The sequence below is a fragment of the Myxine glutinosa genome, chromosome 4 (assembly GCF_964187855.1).
Source record: "Myxine glutinosa chromosome 4, kmMyxGlut1.1, whole genome shotgun sequence".
In the NCBI taxonomy this organism is placed as follows: Eukaryota; Metazoa; Chordata; class Myxini; order Myxiniformes; family Myxinidae; genus Myxine; species Myxine glutinosa.
In genome coordinates this window covers 190,707,982-190,729,300 of record NC_136264.1, presented here as the reverse complement: position 1 = coordinate 190,729,300, position 21,319 = coordinate 190,707,982, and the positions used below count along the sequence as shown (strand labels likewise).

The 21,319-nt window shown below is 44.6% G+C and overlaps 1 protein-coding gene across 1 annotated transcript in view; it reads right to left on the bottom strand.

Annotated features, from left to right (window-relative positions):
- The window catches only part of LOC144891862 (uncharacterized), a 28,505-nt gene extending 7,801 nt beyond the window's left edge, over nucleotides 1-20,704 (bottom strand). The window contains exons 1-2 of the mRNA XM_078776827.1: nucleotides 20,429-20,704; nucleotides 13,148-13,285 (exon numbers count right to left, since the gene is read on the bottom strand). Of these exons, the coding sequence (XP_078632953.1) occupies nucleotides 13,148-13,285; nucleotides 20,429-20,599 (309 nt within the window). The 5' untranslated portion in view covers nucleotides 20,600-20,704. The remainder of the gene's footprint in view (nucleotides 1-13,147; nucleotides 13,286-20,428) is intronic.
- Nucleotides 20,705-21,319: the final 615 nt, after the last annotated feature.

The following is a 21,319-nucleotide window of genomic DNA, read 5'->3' as shown; positions in this document are numbered from 1 at the left end:
GGACGTCCCCACACGACTGACAGCAAACACAAACGAGGGAGATTAATCACGAAAATAACACGTCCCGTCGTTCAAAATATACGCGGAGATCGGGCTTATCTGTCTTTGTCGTCTTGTATTGTTGGTGTCCAGCACCGCTCCTTCCGGCCCGATCGCACACCACGAGGCCCCTCGCTCCAAGCACCACGCGTCCGACGCAGGCCAGCGGCTCCACTTGACCAGGGACAGGAAGGACTCCTTTCAACTCCACTCGACTCGACGACGCGGGAGTGCTGGCAGCCAAGTGCCAACGAACTGCTCAGTGCCAACTGGGTGTGCTCTCGTGTGTCTCCTGCGACTCCCTACAACCCGAACTGCACTCGAACTGCGACTGGAATGGCGTGTCCTCTCCAACTCTCCACCACCGCTCAACTCTCTGGTGCCTGCCTGCGTCTCCCAGTGCCTGCCACGAACTCAACTCAACTCACTTGCGACTCAACTTCCGACTTGATCGCTCATCGACGTGTGTGTCCGTGTCTTGAAATGGCGTCCGACCGTCGCCTATATTGGTGGCCGATGACGTCACATTCCGCACTCCTCAGCCAATCAAAGCCTCCCGCGACTCCTGACATCTCCCCCGTTACGCGACCCCGTGGTCCTGGCATAACACGTGCCGGCCAGGTTTGTAGGCCTTTGGAGATGTACACGGTGGCGGCCAATTGTGGTGGTGTTTTTGACCTGGTTTCCTGTCAATTTAATACGAAGTCCTTGTCAGGGAAAGGGGATTATTTAATGTTGCGCTAAGGACCTAACTAATGTTTATGTGGTTTGCAGTGCCATAATGGACAAAGGTTTGACTACTAGGTGAGACTCACAGGGGCGTTACCTTTAATCCCTCACTATTTAACACTCGAATCTCCAGGTAGATCCACACTCATACATCTTACCCCGACAACCGCCTGAACATCAATAACTTATTACATGTAGAGTCCCTGTCACGACAGCCGAATACCTACCTATTCAGATCTACCTAGCTCTAGATGTTGCATTACCAAATTCATAACAATATATATATATATATATATATATATATATATATATATATATATATATATATATATATATATACAGTTTATATGGTGTATATATATATATTGTTGCGGATATGAGGACTGTATTTTTTTTGATTGTGTTGTATTGTGGTAAATTGGTGTGAATTATTATTATTGTTGTTATTGTTATTCTGTGCCTCCTGCCTCCGGAGCTGTGTAAAGATCAAAAGGGCGTTCCATAATTAGTCCACAAGCATACACGTCAGCCAATCATAGAATATCCATGTTCAATAGTTATATCTTATTCTGTGTTTTAGGATAAGGCTGTGTCTCCCATTAATAGAAACACTCCATTGCACCGGTGAAAGAGATAGATTCCCTTCATTCCCACTCCCAAAACTTCCATTCCCATTCCCAAAACCTCCCTTCCAATTGCCTTCCGCATTTTGGGCGGTTTTCTTCAACCACCATTGGCCACGAGGTAGGGTTGGGGAAGAAAGGCGTGTCTCCACCTCGTCATAGAGGGGAGGAGTGAGCCAGCCCCACTCGACCAACCATGAGCCAGGGGTTTGGCTAGAGAGGGCGGAGGAAGAGCGATCGGGGAGGTTCGCAAAGGTTGAGGGGCGGGGGCCTATATAACCCAAGGCAGGGCGTGTCCAGGGAGAGATGCGTTTTTACAGAGGAGAGCAGAAGACAGAAAGGCCTGGAGTTGGTCACAAGGAGTTGGTCTGAGTTGGTCTGAGTCGGTTGCCTGAGGAGGGTCAGTGGTTGCGTTGGTAAGGAGTCGGTGGTCAGTTGGTTGCGGTGAGGAGTCGGTGGTGAGGAGTGAGAGAAACAAGAAAGAGTTGAGGGTTGGACCAGACGAGTGGGACAAGGCCTGGCAAAGCACGCGACGAAAACAGCAGCCAAAACAGCAGCCAAAACAGCAGCGTGGGGCCTGGCCTGAACGGCGGCTGCTAAACGCGCCGGTTGTGCTGCGGGACCCCCTTGGACCTCCCTCTCCCTCCAGCCATCCACATCCTGCCATTCCTGCAATTCCCCGCGTGAGTCAGTGTCTTTTGTTTGTTCTGTCCTGGGTATTTAATTAAGTCTGTAGGTAAGCTAAAATTTGCACTGTGTCACCTGCGTCTTATGTGTTGTAAATAAACGTGACTGCTTGCTTTTTGCTTGTGTGTAAATAATAATAAACCCAGTCACTCTTCTGTCCGTCTTCTCGTTTTATTCCTTTTCCTCTTTGCATTCGGTCGTTTTAGTCTTTTCCAGATTGGGCAGCTACGGTGCGATACGGCCAAAGTTCGGGTGGAATCGGGTAAGTTTGTTAGGTCGCGGTCACCAACCGCTCGGTCTACAACATCTAACCGCGATCTGTAACAATATATATATATATATATATATATATATATATATATATATATATATATATATATATATATATATATATATATATATATATATACACACACAGACTTGGCATTTAATATGGAATATATATTTTTTTTCTTGACGTGTTTACTTTCTTAACTCAGTATATCAATCTAGTGAGTTTCTTTTACACTTTGGTGATTTATTTGTTAAAAGAACCATGTCACTGATTGTCTGTCGCAGCAAGAAGTCAACAACAGGATTATATCACAGGTGGCGTGGCAAAATGTACGGACAGGTGCATTTGATGATTGGCTTCACAGTCGGGTATACAAGGGTTGTTGCGTTCTGTATTAGTGGAAAACAACTGCTGCACGTCTCCAAAGGTTATCGCCGCTTCCTCTGGAGATGGTCCGTCAACTCGACAATGCTGTTTGTCATGGAGTGGTGGCTTTACGAAATTACGGCATGAAACAGCATGCTATTGCTCGGCAGTATGGCATCACTCAAGGTCAGGTGTCAAAGATCCTGAAACGAAATGCTCAGAGGGGTGTCCCTACTCCAATACCGAGGCCAGGACGTTCCCGCAGAACCACAAGGAGGGATGATCGCCAGCTGCACCTGTTAGTCCGCAATGGCCGTACCAAGTCAGCTAATCGGCTTGGGGCTGAGTGGCAGCAACTGGCAAATGTGCCTGTATCCAGAAGGCTATTCAACCAACGACTGGTTCAAGCAGGCTATCGTGCCAGTCGTCCCCTGAGAAAGCCACGCCTGATCAGACAACACCGCCAGTGCCGATTGCAGTGGGCCAGAGAGCACCGTCAAATGGCAGCCAGGACACTGGAATCACGTGATCTTCAGTGACGAGTCTAGATTTCTGGCCTATCGTCAAGATGGCCACGTCCGAGTGCACAGACAAGTGCATGAAGCCTACAACAAAGATTGTATAGTGCCAAGAGTCCACGCTGGAGGTGGTGGGGTGACCGTTTGGGCTGCTTTTCATGCAGGTGGCAAAACTGACCTGGTTGTTCTGAATGGAAACCTGAACCAGTTCAAGTACAGGGCCATTCTGGAAGAAACATTGCTTCCATTTGCTCGTGCAGCCTTTCGAGGAAACTTTGTCTTCCAAGATGACAATGCATGGCCTCATCGTGCTCGCATGATCCAACACTTTCTTGCTGACCGTGGTGTAGAGCATATGGAGTGGCCTGCCATGTCCCCGCATATGAATCCGATAGAGAACTTGTGGGCAGAATTAATGCGTCAAATCGACCACTTGGACTAGCAGCCGACCTCTGTGCGTGAATTGCAGCAGGCCGTTGTCACTGCATGGCAAGCGATTCCTGTCCAAACCTTGGCAAATCTCGTGAACAGCATGCCTCAACGTGTACGTGCTCTCCTGAATGCTCGTGGGGGTTACACGAAGTACTGAACTGTAATTTTACTGTCTGTAATCCCAGTCGTAATTTAACTTTTGTTTTTGTTAAAAAAAAATTGGGCTAATGTGCAAAATAAAGAGATAGTTCTGGAAAACGTACAGAAGTTTAACCCAGTACTGTCCATGAATTGAGTTCGATATCAGTTTACATCACTTTCAAGGATCAATTTATTTGTTTTGAAATGTCAAATGTGGTTTTTCTTTCTTTTAAAGGTCACATTAACAAAATCTAGAATAATTTCAACATAATTCCAATGAACGTTTGGTTCTAAGACATCTTGAAAAGTAAGTTCACCGCCAGAAAAAAATATTCCATATTAAATGCCAAGTCTGTATATATATATATATATATATATATATATATATATATATATATATATATATATATATATATATATATATATATATATATATATATATATATGTATATATATGTGTATATATGTGTGTATATATATATATATATATATATATATATATACATATATATATATATATATATATATATATATACATATCTATATATCCGTTTACACATAAAAAATAAAGCACCATACTAACTAGATAGTTCATAGAACACCTTACTCCATGTAGTGTTAAATTATATAATGAAATTAAAATAAAATAGACTTTAAAAAAAATCCGGAAATTTACCGCCGTTGAGGCAGCATCTTTTACAGTACCTTATTTAACACATTACATTAATTATTAGAGCCAATTGTTTGTGTTCTTTACTACATCCTTAGAAACAGTAATTTTTTTTGATTTTCATTGTGATTTTCAATTTTCTTTGACAGACAGGCAGACAGAGAAGAAAATTATCTCCCTCCTCTGCGCTTGCACAATCGAGCCGAATTCAGATCCAAAGCACAGTACAGTAAAATGACAGAATGTGTTCCGATCATGTTCTGTTGTTTCTCCATCATCAACTGACATTTATCGACACATGGATAGACAGACAGAAGTTAAAGTGAACCAATTGCTTAACTCTGCTTTTCTCTTCGCATGCGTGGGGTAATTAGTAAAGCTGCTTATCTCGCCATGTACCAGGTGTTAAGTTCCTTACTACGGGAAAGAGGTGAGAAACAAGAGGGGAAGGGGCACCATGTGACTGCAATATACAGATGTTGAGATGGAATGTCATTTTCAACATTACCTCATTCATAAAACGCTGCCCAATTTCAGGTGATGAAGAAAACGACGTTACGTCTGACCATCTGCGGTTATAGACCACTCGGTGGTTGATACGTGGGACCTGAGCCTTGGCTTGCTGGGCGGCTTTACCGTAGTCGGTGGTGCCTTCATTTTTGAATCTGGATATTCACAACTACAACCAGTTTTTTTTAACCCATATTTACTGTTAAGTGGAAAGGATGGAGCAGGGGTTGGGGGTGGGGGTCAGGAGGGGGGGGGGGGATGGATCCATAGCTAGGCCATGATAAGTGTATTGTCCCTGTGTTTTGGGTAGGGGTTCGATTTACATGTAACAGGGACCTGTCAGTTTAAGTTGTTTGTTACACATGATGCTGAGGAAGCAGCGTATGTAATTTAAAGACAGGGTAGACATCCTTCATCAACAGGACAAAGGGGATGATAGGGATGAGGAGACAGAAGGCCAGTTTACAGATAATCGAGGCCATTTGGGACCGGGTACGTAGTGACAGTGAATGTGTGTTTGTGTTTATACAATGAATAAATACCAGCTCCCTCCAGGAGTGAATCATGGCGTCACAGTGAAACATCTCATCAGGTTTGCGAGAATATCTTGTGCAATGCCTTGTGTTCCAATTTCTGGTTGCACCCTTGTGGTGAAACATGATGTAATGTCTCGGGCTTGAAGAGAAGGTTCGGTTGGAGGGCCGACCTTGAGGGAGCTTATATAAGTCCGGACTGTTCGGTGCTCGGTCTCATGGCATTCTGTTACCCTAGTGCCAAGAGACTATTGGGATTAACAGGTTGGTAATTGTTTGGCTCTTGGGGAGCTTGGAGGAGATGTTTGTTTTGATTGCTTCCTTTGTAGTGCTAATGGTCGTGCATTTTCTTGTGTTTTAGGATGAGTGGAGATATAGTTCAATAAAACCTCATTACTTGAAAGAGGCCTGAGTATTGATTTACAACAATTTATTGAACTACACCTCGACATTACAAGCCATGGAGAAGCTGATTAAGTTGGAGAGATTCAACGGTGATCCTCATGCCGGTGATGCTGCCAGTCAATGGACATATTGGGATCGGGCTCTCGAACACCATATGACTGTTTCTGACTTCATGGACGCACACAAGCTGACCATTCTCCACTGTAATGTGTCGAATTCGGTCTATGATTATTTCACTTATTGTGAGACATATGAGATGGCAATAGCAACTTTGCGCGCTCTCTAAGTGAAACCGAGGATTCTGATATATGCCCGGCATCTTCTCGCCACCCGTCGACTACAGAGTCCTTGGAGCAATATGTACAGGCCCTACGGCAGCTCGGTAAAGACTGTGGGCTGCCTGAAAGGACGGCTGTTGAGGTCATCGACGATCTCATGCGGGATGCTTTCATAACAGGACTCCAGTCGCCAGCAATCCGTGAGCGCTTGCTGGAGACAGAGACTACATATTTACATGTTGCGTATGACCAAGCCCTGGTACTCCAACTAGCCCAGGTTAGATCCGAGACCTATGAGAAGCCATACCTAACGGCTAGTGCAGCTATTGCCGCAAAGCATCCTGAGGTCCACATCTCCGTGCAGAGCTTCTGTGCGGTTTGACACCCACTGGGATGAATCACTTGTCGCGAGCTCGGACGCAGAGAAGAACGTGATGGGGCGTCCCTCTTGGTCAAGCGGGCGCAATCGCGCTGTCGCTGGCATCCGTCTCAATCATGAAAGGTACCGCTTCTTTGATCGATGTCACTACGGCCCCCGCTATGTCGGTTTTAAGTTGTTGAAAAGCAGCATTATGCTAAAGTCTTCTGATCGAGCAAGGCCAAGGGAGTGACACTGGTGGGGACCTTCATGTCGAGAGTCAAACCGCTCACCACGGCTGCTGCTCGCGGGCTAGCCAAAGCTGTCATGCCGGTGGAGATTAACTGCGAAGATGCTGATGCATTGATTGACACGGGGAGCAGTGACAGTTTTGTAAACCATGCTCTGGATCGACGTCACGGATGGCCCATCATTCCGACCCGATTGCCTACCTGGGTCTACATGGCATCCGCTTCTGTATGCCAAAGCAATAAAGGGATCTGTGTTGTAAATTTGGTGGCTAACGAGGTAATGTATACGGATGTTAGTATTACAGAATCTGTGCTCAGATGTGTTATTGGGCCACAATTTTTTTAATCGGCACGGACGACTAGAAATGCAATTCGAGGGAGCTAATGCCAAGACCTTTTCGGTATGCAGTTTAGCGGAAATGGCGATCAACCCCTTCTGCTTTTCCCGTGTCTAACTCCCGACTGCTTCCTATCATGGTAAAGTCCAGGCGTTACTCACCACCGGACGCTCAATTTATTGAGGGCGAAACTAGACGATTGCTACGGGGGGGGGGAGGGTGGGGGGGGATTATCGAGGCCAGTATATCGCATTGGAGAGCTCAACTACTCGTGGTCACTAATCCTAATCACCGGAAGCGAATAGCAATTGACTACTCACAAACGATTAATCGTTATACTCAATTGGATGCTTACCCACTCCCCAAGATGGACGATATGGTTTGTGAGTGGGCTAGCTACCGGGTGTTCAGCACCTTGGATCTCTGTAGTGCATACACCAGATACCTATCAGAGAAGCTGATCGGCCATATACTGCCTTTGAATCAGGGCAGCGGCTGTACCGATTTCGAAGAATTCCCTTTGGAGTCACGAACGGTGAAATCCTGCTTCCAACAGGTCCTCAATGACATAATTGCCAAAGAGCAATTAAAGGATGTGTTTGTGTACGTTGACAATGTAACTGTCTGTGGCTGTGATCAGGCGGACCATGACGCAAATTTGCAGAGATTCCTAGTCGTGGTGAAAAAGTACAACATGACCCTCAACGAAGATAAGTGTAAGTATTCAGCCAAAACTATAGACCTGTTGGGGTACACGGTGACCGACGGAGAGATTAGGCCCGACGCAACCCGCTTGCAACCATTGCTCGAGATGGCCCCTCCCCCTGATCGGGCTGCGCTGCGCAGGGCGTTCGGTCTGTTCACGCATTACTCAAAGTGGATCCCACGGTACTCAGAGAAGATCAGACCGCTGGTGGAATGTAAATTATTCCCGTGACCTTGTCGGCGAAAGCTGCTTTTCAACAACTCAAAACTGACATAGCGGGGGTCAAAGTGACCTCGATCAACGAAGCGGTACCTTTCATGATCGAGACGGATGCCAGTGACAGCGCGATTGCCGCCACGCTTGAGAAAGCGAAACACTCCATCGCGTTCTGCTCGAGAACTTTGTCTGATAGCGAACGGCTCCATTCGGCTATAGAAAAGGAAGCGTACGCAATCGTGGAAGCTGTCAGACGGTGGCGCCACTTCCTTCTTGGGAAACATTTTCAGTTGATTACAGACCAACAGTCAGTGGCTTTTATGCACAACGCATGGCACTCTCAAAATATTACGAATGAAAAAATAGCTCGCTGGCGCATATAAATGGCTGACTTCAGTTTCAATATCATGGACAGACCTGAACGGGATAATGTGGCAGCTGATGCACTATCCCGGCCTGTCTGTGCTGGCATGACGTCAGAAGACTTACGGGGAATCCATGAATCATTGTGTCATCCAGGAATCACAAGGTTGGCTCACTTCATACGATGTAGGAATCTGCCCTTTTCCATCGAAGATGTCAGGCGACTATGTCAGTCGTGTCCAGTGTGTGTCAAGATCAAGCCGATATTCTATAGACCACCCATGGGGATTTTGATCCATGCAGGTTGACCCTGGCAGAGACTCCATGTGGATTTTAAAGGGCCGTTACCAGGCCCTTGTCCACGACGATTGCTTCTTACAATTGTCGGCGAGTACTCACGATGCCCGTTTGCGTACCCCTGTGCTGACACAGTATGTCCACAACAGTTATACGCTGTCTTCGGCAACTGTTTCTCATGTTTGGCTACCCCGCTTATGTACACTCAGACTGCGGAAAGGCGTTTCTATCTAGGGAAGTTAAGCAATACCTCCAGGATCGGGGAGTAGCCTCCAGCCGTACTACGGCGTATAACCCCCAAGGTAACGGCTAGGTGGAACGTTACAATGAGATCGTATGGCGAGCGGTGACGATGAGCTTTAAGACATGCGGTCATCCTCTGCAATTGTGGGAGCGAGTATTACCTGAGGCGTTACATGCCATCCGAGCACTATTCTGTACTGTTACAAACGAAACCCCCCATGAGTGGTTATTTCGCTACCAACGGCGCAGTGCTAGTGGGCAGCCTCTACCCTCATTGCTGTCTGAGCCATGTCCTGCCCTGCTGAAGCGAGCGGTCCGGCAGAGCAAGTACGAGTCATTGGTAGACCGCATACATATTGTCGTGCGACTCCCCCTCGTTTATGACCAGGGAAATCATGAAAGTAAATCGAGCGTTAATAAGGTGACAATCAATGGCGGACTTCACTCTATATGCGTGGGAGGAAGAAAGGAAAGAAGAAGAAGTGGGATTTACCTGACGGACTGCGCGCAGTCTTCAACCTGCGAAAAGAAACTCACAAAACGACGGATTTTAGGTAGAAAAATAAACACAGCTTTATTGCTGGACCCCGAGAACAAAGAACGCAACGGTAAAAACTAAACCCCTCTAATGGAGCGCTCCCACACAGACTTCAACTACAGGACAAATGCAACGATAAATAAAGCAATCGTTGTCTTCTGTGTGTGCGTCTTATCTTTGTGGTTCGTGTGTCAGGGGTCGTCAGGGATCGTCCAGCTGGTCAGGCTCCGGTGTTGGCACGGACTAGGCCCTGATGTGTCCTTGCTCGTACTCTGCCAGGCCAACCGAGCCACCTGCTCGCCCCAGTCCCGTCCGCTGGCGTCCACAGACCTTCTGCGCGACTTGAACGGTCCGTGCAGCTCATCCCTCCGGCCGTGCCTGGCCCTGTCCATGCGGAGTCGCTCACTTGTCCGAAACCAAGATGGGAGACTCGACGGCAGAGGAATGCGCAAAGGGCAACAGGAGAAGAAGGGAAGAAAATGGCAGAGGCGAAGATAGGCAGAGGCGAAGGGGTGAAGAGAGAAGAGAGAAGGGAAGAAAATGTCCGTCTCTGCTCACTTTTATCAGACGTGGTCTGACGTCGCTGGCGCTTTCCTTCCAATCAGCGCATCGCTTCTTGCTCACCCTTCGCACCCTCCTCACGTCACCGGCGCTTCTCCTCCAATCAGCGCGTCGCTTCTTGCTCGTCTTTCGAGCCCTGCTCTCTGATTGGCCGAGTGCTTCGCACCTTTGGTGTTACGTCATTGGTTGGTGGCCAATCAGTGCGGCATGTCCTTCACCGTCCTTACTCTGCCAATCAGCGACCTGCTTCTTACTTGCCCCTCCCCCCTGCCAATCATGAGTCCTTCTGGGCATGGCTATTGCCTGCCTGATCGATGTTGCTTGCCATGCCGTCGTAGTGTGTGGTCGCTTCCTGTCTGTTCTTCCAGTCAGGTTTTATTAAATGCTATGTGTGATGCTAATGGGCCTAACTACTGTCTATTAGTGCGTTGCCATACGGGACACAGGTATGATCACAGAGTGAACGACATACAGTGGAATTCTATCCTTATGCCCCAATTCTAGTTAACAAGCCCCGCCCCCTCGTGGTGGGGATGAAGACACAAGCTTAATCCGACATTCGGGCGAGACAGGTCCCGGACTTACTGTACATCAAAGTGGTTCTTGCTATCCACGATCATCGGAGCACCTACCTATGCAGATCTACCTGGATCTATAGATGCCCTACCCAAAATTCACAACAATATTTTAGAGGCCAATACACAGATACACAGACAGATAGTCTGCAAATAAAGCTATCTGGAGGGGACGAACTCCGCACTATGGGCATTGAAGGATCTGGACATGAAGGGATATATCACACCCGTTTGGGCCGTTTGTGCCAGCCGCCTAATCGTTTCGGTTGGTAGGAATCCTGTGCTGTTTGTTAGATTGCTTTATTATCTTGTTATTGCTTTATTACTCGCTTGATTTTTAACAGAGAGAGAATGTGGTGAAATATGATGTAATGCCTCGAGCTTGAAGAGAAGGTTTGGTTGGAGGGCTGACCTTGAGGGAGCTTGTATAAGTCCGGACTGTTCGGTGCTTGGTCTCGTGGCATTCTGTTACCCTAGCGCCAAGAGACTATCGGGATTAACAGGTACGTACTTGCTTGCTTGTGGGGGGCTTGGAGGAGATGTTTGTTTTGATTGCTTCCTTTGTAGTGTTGATGATTGTGCATTACTTTGTGTTGTAGGATGAGTGGAGATATAGTTCAATAAAACCTCATTACTCAAAAGAGGTCTGAGTATTGATTTACAACAACCCTGCTCCATCCTTTATATAAATTGTGGTTGAACCGCCCCTTCCCCCTTATACATATTCTGGTTGTCCTCCTCCCTTACAATAAATCAGCATAATGTGGTACAAAAGTCTTGAATGCATCCTCCCTTCCTCACCCTCTCGATATAAGGGGACAATTTAAATTGTGCTCAGTGCCGGCTCACATGTACCCCAGCACGGATGTAAAAATTTGATGGAGATCAGTCAAACTGTTTTAGATTGTATGAGGTTTAAAATAGATACTCTATTGTTCTTGTTCTCCTCCTCTTCTCTTTATAAAGAGTGAAGTCAGATGGTACCAAGCTCCTGTCCTGTGTTGACCACAATACTCGTCCACACCCCTTTGTCCTCAGCCAACTCTCTCCACTCTCCAATCACCACACTTTACTGAAATCCCTCTTCACACAATCCTCCCATCTCAACTGCGGTCTACTCTTTTCCTCCAACCTTGTACCCTCAATCTATCACCTCTCATTGCCATTATCTAGTACTGCATCAGCACCCTTGACCAGAGCATCTCAGCCTGCATTTCAACAATCTCCCCATCAAGCTCATCTGCAATCCAAACTCCTCTCTCAGTTCATCCATTCTTCTTCTATCCACTCTCTTCACTCCCACAATCCTCCTGGCCCAGTTTTTCTCGCAAACCTGCAGCCTCTGTTGTCTCTGTCGGTGCCACCATCTTCAGACCGTAAAGGTAGGCCAGTGTTACATATTGCATCAGAAGCTTCCCATTCAATATCCTTGAAATCTTTCTAATTTGCCATTACTTCCTCCACCCTCCTCCACGCATTCACACCCACCTGAATCCTCCTCCATACCTCTTCCTCTGACTTACCATCCATAGTCACTGGTCCACCCAAACTTATTTCCTTATACATACATACATACATACATACATACATACATACATATTTAATTGATGCTGAACAGTCTCACCTGACCAGAAAGAAGACAATAGCTGCACATTTGCCAGCAACGAGAGAAACTCTTTACCTGCACAGAGACTTGGGAATGCCTGCCATTTTTCCTCCTTCCTGTCCGTTTTAGTAGCGAAATAACATCACCAGGATGATGGCGAATTGCTGCTTCTACGCACCAAAATAGCCTCCCTGGTAATCGAGGTGGCCTCAAAGATTAATTACATTAGACCCCTATATACCTTTAGACCATTAAGACCTTTTAAGATGTTTTAGAACCTAAGATCCCTGAGACTCTCAAGATCCCAAAGACCACATGGAACCCTAAAACCCTGTACACCCTATATATTCCCATAACCCTTGGACTCCCTTCTAGATTTTTAGACATTTTAATACCTTGTGGACCCCTTTTATCTTAAGACATTTTTTTAAGGCCCTTTAGACAATTCTGCCTCTCTAGACCTTAAATTACACCCTTTAGAGCCCCTTCAACCTTTTTAAGACCTTTCAACCTTTAGAACAAATGACCTTTTTAGACCTTTTACCTTTACGCATTTACAACTAGACTATTTAGACCTTTCATTTGCAATCAATGACCTTTCATTTAGTAAATCCTTCCATTTATTTGCCACCCAAACAAAATACACCTCCCAAAACAAGTCCTGGTGAGGGTGTGCAATCTCTGATTGCTCTTTCTAGTTAATATGTAATTAGAACAAAAGGGCCCAAGCCGTTGTCCCAAGACTGATGTTGATGTAAAGAAAAATCCAAACCCATGTGACCCAGGGTAGTGGTTCAGCTCCAGCCTATCGAGATCACAGTCTCAATTCCAACATTCCACCATGACAGTGTCAGGTGCACTTCAGGGACATGACCAGTGACCACTTGTACCTCTTGCCATGATTTGGTCACTGCTCGCTGTGCTCGGCCTAGTCTCAAGGACGGCGATGAAGCTGGGCAATCCGCTAGGGTCAGTGTGGGTCGATGCCTTGAATGACCGGACAAGGACTTCTTGTCTTCATGTCTCTCCTGCAGTCGAAGATATGAGAATTGTCAGTTTAATGCCACAGGACAACTAAGTTTACTGCATCTCTTACACCTCTTCACACCTAATATAATGATTCATTTCTATTGTATGGGCTAATACGCAACTTTTGCAATGATGTAATCCACCTCAGAATGCTTGGTGCACCTGTGCAGAAACCCCTACAAATGGTGGTGTTCAGGGCACTATAAAGTATATTGTGTGTGTGCAAGATAAGGAATGTTACCTCAATGGCTGAGAAAGCTTCTAAAATAAGTCAAAAATACTTGGAAAAGTACTTAAGAGAATGTGCTAAACTTTTGCCAAACAAAAGACGGAGAACTTCCTCAGCTAACTGCATGGACAGCTGCTAATACTGCAAATGCCCGACCATGTGAGCTGGTGCAAGGCCCAAGTGCATGGGCATGTGCAACACAAACCCCCAGCGGATGGCTACCAGTGAATGTGGAAGGCATGATGGCTGTGAACAAAGTGAATGTGGAAGGTCGCTACCAGTGAATGTGGAAGGCTGTGAACATGGAAGGCTTGATGATTTATTTAATGGACGTCTGTAATTGGAAAGATGATGCTTTGCATCATTACCAAGTAACGGCGACCAACTCTACGGAAAAGGACATCTTCGTGACATGAAAATACACAAAGCTTGTGCCACCTATATTTACGTGGGAGCTGGATGTATCAAGTAGACCATAGACTTCTCTGAGGAAGACATTATCTGATTTAGGTACTTCTGAACACTGATAGGAATGAAATATCGAGGGTTTGTGAATATACTGGGTAAGTTTAAAGTGATGATATTTACGATGAATCATGTGGTAAAGGTATGGGTGGGGGCTGTGAAGGCTATTATAAATATATTGTTTGTTTGCTCATCCACAATTGGGCCACATTACAATTACTATTAATTACAATCAATTACAATTATTATTAATCAATTATTATTAATTACAATAAAATTAAAATTGGGCCACAAGATAAATTATACTAGATTTTTGCATCGATTGTTAAAAGGAGAAGCGTATGTTCGCGTCTATTTATATCCTAAAATCCTCCTCTGCTGCTCTTTCCTCTCTCTGTTATCTTCACCCTCTCTTTTGCTCAAGGTCGTCTGCCATTAGTTTGGAAATCAGCCAACATTACCGCTTTACACAAAAAAGGTGCAAAAACAGATCCTTGCAACTCCAGACCAATCAGCCTGCTCTCAATTATCAACAGTCATGGAATCGATCATCGCTTCTGACATCAAATCCTTCCTCTTCTGCAATGGCTTGAACTCTGATCATCAATTTGGATTCAGACCAGGTCATTCTACTCTGGGCATGCTGCTTCTGCTGTCTCAACAATGGATGGAGGTCCTCAATGCCAAACAGGAAATCAGAGCTGTCTCCCTTGACATATCACGTGCTTTCGATACGGTCTGGCACCACGCTCTGCTCACCAAACTCTCATCCTATGGTATCCATGGAAATCTCCACGCATGGATATCCATGGAAATCTCCACACATAGCCTTCCATGCTCACATGGTCACTGCAGTCCAAGCAATGTCAGTTCCTCTCTGGTCATAGTCAACGTGTGGGCCTGAATGGATTTCTCTCATCTCCCCCTTCCTGTTCAGGCTGGAGTTCCCCACGTCTTCATCAATGATCTCTCCGACTCTCTGGAAAATCCTCTCTATCTCTTTGCTGATGACTCCACTCTCTGCCGCTCAATTCCTCATTACTCAGATTGGCAGTCTGCAGCTTCCTCACTCTCTGCAGACCTGGACAAAATCACAAACTGGTCAAACAAGTGGAACATGTCTTTGAATCCTGACAAATCTCACACTCTCACTTTGTCTCTTTGAAAGGACCGACTGGACAACCCTCCCATTTACTTTCTCAACAATCCTCTCCAAGATGTTCTGTCTCTAAAGCTTTTGGATCTCACTATCTGCCATGATCTTTCCTGGCCTCCAAAGCCAGTCACCGACTGGGCATCCGACGTCGTGCAAAGTCCTTTTTGGCACACCTGAGCTCCTCACCACATAAAAGGCTTTCATCCCAGCTTAATGGAATACTGCTCTCCCATCTGGGTTGGTGCTCCTGCCTCACACCTAGTTCAGCTTCACGCTGTTGAAACCAAAGCTTTCAGGATCATTGGAATCTCCCGCGATGAAGCTAACTCTGAGGGCCTTTCACTTACTCACCACAGGCAGGTTGGTGGTCTTGCCGTCTTCTACCGACTCCTCTCCGGCCTTGCTCCCCCAGCTCTGTCTGTGCTCTGTCCCCCAAATATTCCTACAGGTCGCACAAGATCTGCCTGCAACCCTCTTCTGGTGAAACTGCCAAAATCAAGACTCTCTGCTCACCTTCACTCTTTCATTCCTCTTTTCTCCTGCCTCTGGAACAAATTCCCACTCTCTTCAATCCCACTCCTCCCTCCAGGTCTTTAAAACAGCTGTTCACCACCATCTCTTATCTTCCCCCATCCAAAACCGTGATTTTTTTTTAACCCCCGTTAATTCACCCCAGATCCACTTTTTTGAAATACCGACTTCTTTCCTTGAAGTCCTAGCAGTGTCCATGTGTTTGATACCTCTCCCACTCCCCAACCCCCGCCCCATGCCTCCTCCCTTCAAGCTCTCTCCCTCCCACAGAACTCCCGATGTCCCTGCTCTCAAATGTTGTACTTGTGTGCTTCCCTCTCTCACCATCTTGTCTGCCGCTCCCTTGATTTTATGTTTTATGTGTCCGTTTGTTTTTTTTGTGATTAATATTAGTTCTTACACGAGCCTCAATCTTGCATACAAAAAAAAAAAAAAAAAAAAATCCACTGTGGCCAAACACTTGTATTAATGGGAAATTTTAGGAACTCGACACCTCATATTTCTCGCACTTCCTATGTTTCTGTGAGTCCAATTTGCATCCAGGAACACAACAATTATGGCTAACCATCTTGAAATTGCCACTCTTTCATTTAAATGCTGAAAATTGTGTTGAAAATAATATTTCACCAACAGATATTGCGCATGCAACGACAGGTTAAAAGTTAAAAAGAACAGAACAGAATCACTGTAAACGCACACACAGCACATACGTGAAAGGCTTCGATGGTATTCGTTGTTCTTTTCGAAAGTTGCGTAAATGTAAGACTGGCAGGAAGGTCTAGATGTACACAGACTCGCCTCTAAGGGGTCTAGCCTGTTAGAACGTAACCCGGCTATAAACTGCCATCCAGGCGTTTCAAAAGCAGGGACAGGCGTCGATGTACACTACCAGTCAAAAGTTTAGGTACACCCAACATTAAAAAAATATTTTACTGTTTCATGTGCAAAATGAACATAATATGTGAACAAAACTCTTACCAAAGATATATCTGCTTATCTACTGATAATATATTGTGCTTCAATGCATCTTTCTTGTGCGAAATGTAGGTTTAAAAAGCAATTTTGGAAATATGTCGAAAAGTGCAATACTAAATCCAAACTGAAATGCGAAGTTAATGTTATTAACGTTTCATCTCAGTAGCAAAAACTCTTTACAAATACTCTGCTCTGTGTAGAATGAATGTTTGTGGTTAGTTTCTTCATCACGTGCAATGTCTATTATTGCCAGGTGTTGCAAAAAATGTTTACAGAAAGGCCAGCCATACAATCTGAGTGTTTTTTGTGTTTCAGGTTGCATGAACATGGGTGCCAAATCTCAGCTAATGCCAGAAAAAAGACAGGCATTTGTTACTTTGAGAAAAGAAGGCCAATCCTTCAGACAAATTGCACAAAAATTGCAAGTGTCAGTAAATGCAGTCGCTTGTGCCATTAAACAACAGAAGGAAACTGGTAATAATGCGGATAGAAAATGTTCTGGTCGACCAAGAATCACAACAGAATCACAGGACAAGTAACCTGAGTCACCCGTCTGCGCAACAGACGTCTTACAGCACCATAAATTAGTGCCCACCTCAACAGCTCCAGCATTGCAACTGTTTCAAGGCCTTCTTTTCTCAGTTACAATTGCCTGTCTTTTTTCTGGCATTAGCTGAGCTTTGGAACCCATGTTCATGAAACACAAAACACTCATTAGATTGTATGGCTGGCCTTTCTGTAAACATTTTTTACAATGCCTGGCAATAATAGACATTGCACATGATGAAGAAACTAAGCACAAACATTCATTCCACACAGAGCAGAGTATTTGTAAACAGTTTTTGCTCCTGAGATGAAACGTTAATAACATTCAGTGTAGATTTAGTGTTGCACTTTTCGACCTATTTCCAAAAATTGCTTTAAACCTACGTTTCACACAACAAATATGCATTGAAGCAGAATACCCCCGCTAATTTCGGTCCCCTTGTGTTTTATACCTCTTCCCCCCCCCCCCCCTTCCCACGCCTCCTCCCCCCCACACTTCTCCCTGCTCTCAAATGTTGTGTTTGTGTGCTTCCCCTTCTCTCCCCATCTTGTCTTCCACTCCCTCTTTTTATATATTTTGTTTGTCTGGTTGATTTGTTTGTGAAATAAATGTTAGCTCTTTCACGAGCCTCGATTCAGTATACAAAAAAAAAAAAAAAAAAAAAAAATCATCAGTAGATAAGCAGACAGTCATGTGAAAAAGTAAGTACACCCCATGTAAAGTTTTGACTTTTTCAACATACAGCTATTTGATCTTCATTTCAACAATATTGATAGATAAAGGTGATATAATATAACAAATATCATGAAACATTTACATTTTGTAGTCCATTGTATAATTTAAATAAGCATAAATGCAAATTTTGCATGTGGAAAAAGTAAGTACACCCCTACATTTATCACTACTTCAAATACATACAATTAGAATCAGGTGCAAATGATTAGAACATCGTTAGAGAGGATCTTGGAGGAACCTGTCTTATTTAAACCTCAGACATTTAGTTTGGTTTGCTCTTTGTTATTGAAGTGTGCGGCGTCACCATGCCCAGATCAAAAGAGCTCTCTGAGGCCTTCAGAAAGAAGGTTATAGATGCCTACGAGTCTGGGCATGGATTTAAAAAATCTCCAAACAATTTGAAATCAATCATTCAAGCTGTCTGGAAGATCATCTACAAGTGGAGAAGATTCCAAACAACTGCCAACTTATTCAGGCCAGGCCGCCCCAGCAATTCAGCCTGAGAGCAGACCGCAAGATGCTGAAAGAAGTCCCTAAGAACCCCAGAATGTCATTACGGTACCTCCAGGTAGCTCTTGCCACTGTTGATGTCAAATTGCACGAGTCTACCATTAGAAAGAGGCTGCACAAATTTGATCTACATGGGAGGTGTGCCAGGAGGAAATCTTTGCTGTCCAGAAAGAACATCAGGACAAGACTAAATTTTGCCAATGAACACCGAGGCAAAGACCAGCACTTCTGGAACAATGTGCTCTGCACAGATGAGTCAAATGTAGAGCTATTTGGCCACAGTACCAGAAGACATGTTTGGCGAAAACCAAAGACAGCATTTGACCACAAGAACCTGATACCAACTGTAAAGCATGGTGGTGGAAATATTATGGTTTGGGGCAGCTTTGCTGCATCAGGGCCTGGGCAGCTCACCATCATAGAATCCACTATGAATTTTTCATTGTACCAGAGGGTGCTTGAGGATAATGTGAGGCCATCTGTCGGAAAGTTGAAGCTCAACCGAAGGTGGACCTTGCAACATGACAATGACCCTAAACATACCAGTAAATCCACCAAGGAATGGCTGAAAATAAAGAAATGGAGGGTTCTGGAATGGCCAAGTCAAAGCCCGGATCTAAATCCCATCGAGATGTTGTGGGGGGATTTGAAACGAGCTGTGCATGCAAGAAACCCCTCAAACATCGCACAGCTGAAAGAATTCTGCATGGAGGAGTGGGCAAAAATTTCTCCCAGTCGATGTCAGAGACTGGTAGACAGTTATAAGAAACGCCTACTTGAGGTTGTTTCTGCCAAAGGGGGCAATACCACCTATTGGAGCCAAGGGTTTACTTACTTTTTCCACATGCGAAATTTGCATTTATGTTTATTTAAATTATACAATGGACTACAAAATGTAAATGTTTCATGATATTTGTTATATTATATCACCTTTATCTGTCAATATTGTTGAAATGAAGATCAAATAGCTGTATATTGAAATATTTTGAAAAAGTCAAAACTTTACATGGGTTGTACTTACTTTTTGACGTGACTCTATAGCTTTGGTAAGAGTTTTGTTCACATATGTTCATTTTGTACAATAAACACATTATGTTGGGTGTACCTAAACTTTTGACTGGTAGTGTATGTGTGGTTGGCGGATGTTAAAGATCCCATGGTGTCTTTCGTGAAGAGTCGCGAGTTATCTCCGTCACCATGAATAAATTACAAATTCCTGCCTGGAATATGCGTACCAAGTAATATGGTCTAACTGAAGGTTCCTTGACACTAGGTACATCATTTGCTCAACTGCATACAAATTGACCTGGTGGTTCACCAGTCTCATGTTAAGGGCTTTCCTCGTGGACCTTTAATCGCTCTCTAGTGCTGAAGCCTTTGTTGATATGTGGAAGGTAATATTAAATGATCCTGACTCCATTCCTTAGTGGGTGTAGGGGAGCGTTTTAGGCCCCACCAAAAAAATAGGAAAAAAAATTTGATTTATTAAAAATGCCAACAAGATTAGAACAGCAACAGGCAATGCCGGGTAACCCTACTAGTATATTATAATGTTTCCTATATCAAGGTCTTCACTGAAAACTTGGATATCCACAATGAAAAGTGCTGGTTTGTCTGCAACCTTAATCCTTTTTTAAAATAGATTGATTCTCATCGTGATACAGTCAAGTCCCGACAAGTCAAGTCTGAATCTGAGTTGATGGCTCCGGAATCTCGAGTCTGATTGCAAGAAAAAGGATTTTGAGTCCCAATGGAGTCAGTCATGTAATCAGGTCTTACCTTATCATCGGATGTCCGTATGAAGTCTCCCGTTTGAAAAGGAGACTGTGTTTTATGATTGGAGATGTTACTGGGATATGGAATTTTACAACTCCAATGTCAGCAACACAAGTACAAACTGATCAAGTGCAACCAATCATTCCTTGCCTTAAACGTCCTTTGAAACTTAGAGCATTCTTTGCAAAACCAATTGTCCCCAAAGTGCTTCAGCTCACCTTGAGTCCCCGACGCTTGTCCAGCTCCAGGTCTCGCTGAATCCTCCGCCGCTCTTCCAACGACTTCATGGACTTGGAGGTGCCCGTGGAGCCAGCCTCCCAGCATCTTGGCACCATCTGTACCCGACGCTCATCGATCATCAAGTTCTTCAAATCCACGAAGAACGCCATGAATGCAAATGCTTCTGTTATGGCAGTTTGCTCGTGATGCACTGAGATATTCTCAAATGTAGGGAGATATTACGAAGGGATCACAAGGAACAAAATATACTAAGACCGATTGTGTACACTTTTTTAAATAAAGGCCTGCCTACAGGAAAATGTGGGTTTTGTGGTTTTTGGCAAGTGGTGAGAAAACTGAAGGCGGTTTTACTTGAGAAGAGGCTGTGCTTGGGTTTTCAGTGGGTTTTGTGCTTTAGTTATCACAACTCTGTTGATATCCTGTAAATGAGCACATGCATTGGAAGCTTTACATTTGAAAAGAGCCACAAATACCTACCTACCTACAAAGTATCTCTTTAAGAAGAGCACAGGCTGGAGGGATTTATCAATTTGCATCGATGGAAATTCGATGGAAAAAATTGCATTCATAAGAAACTGGGAAATATCTCAGTTCCTCCTTTTCGAATGTGTTCTGGTTTTCAAAACCCATATCAGCAACTCCGAACTCGCAGGCCTTCCTGGAGATAACGACCAGCTGGTACCATTATGTAATGTAAAAGAAACTCCATCAGTGACCAGGGTTCCATCACACAAATTCTACAGGTGCTTTCGTGCGACAAAGCAGCCTTGAACTTACAATAAGTTTTAGTCCCTCTCTTATCAGCCATGACACTTCAGCAAACGACTTCTTTGACTCCGTGTGACTGACTCAATCTGAGAACTTTCCAA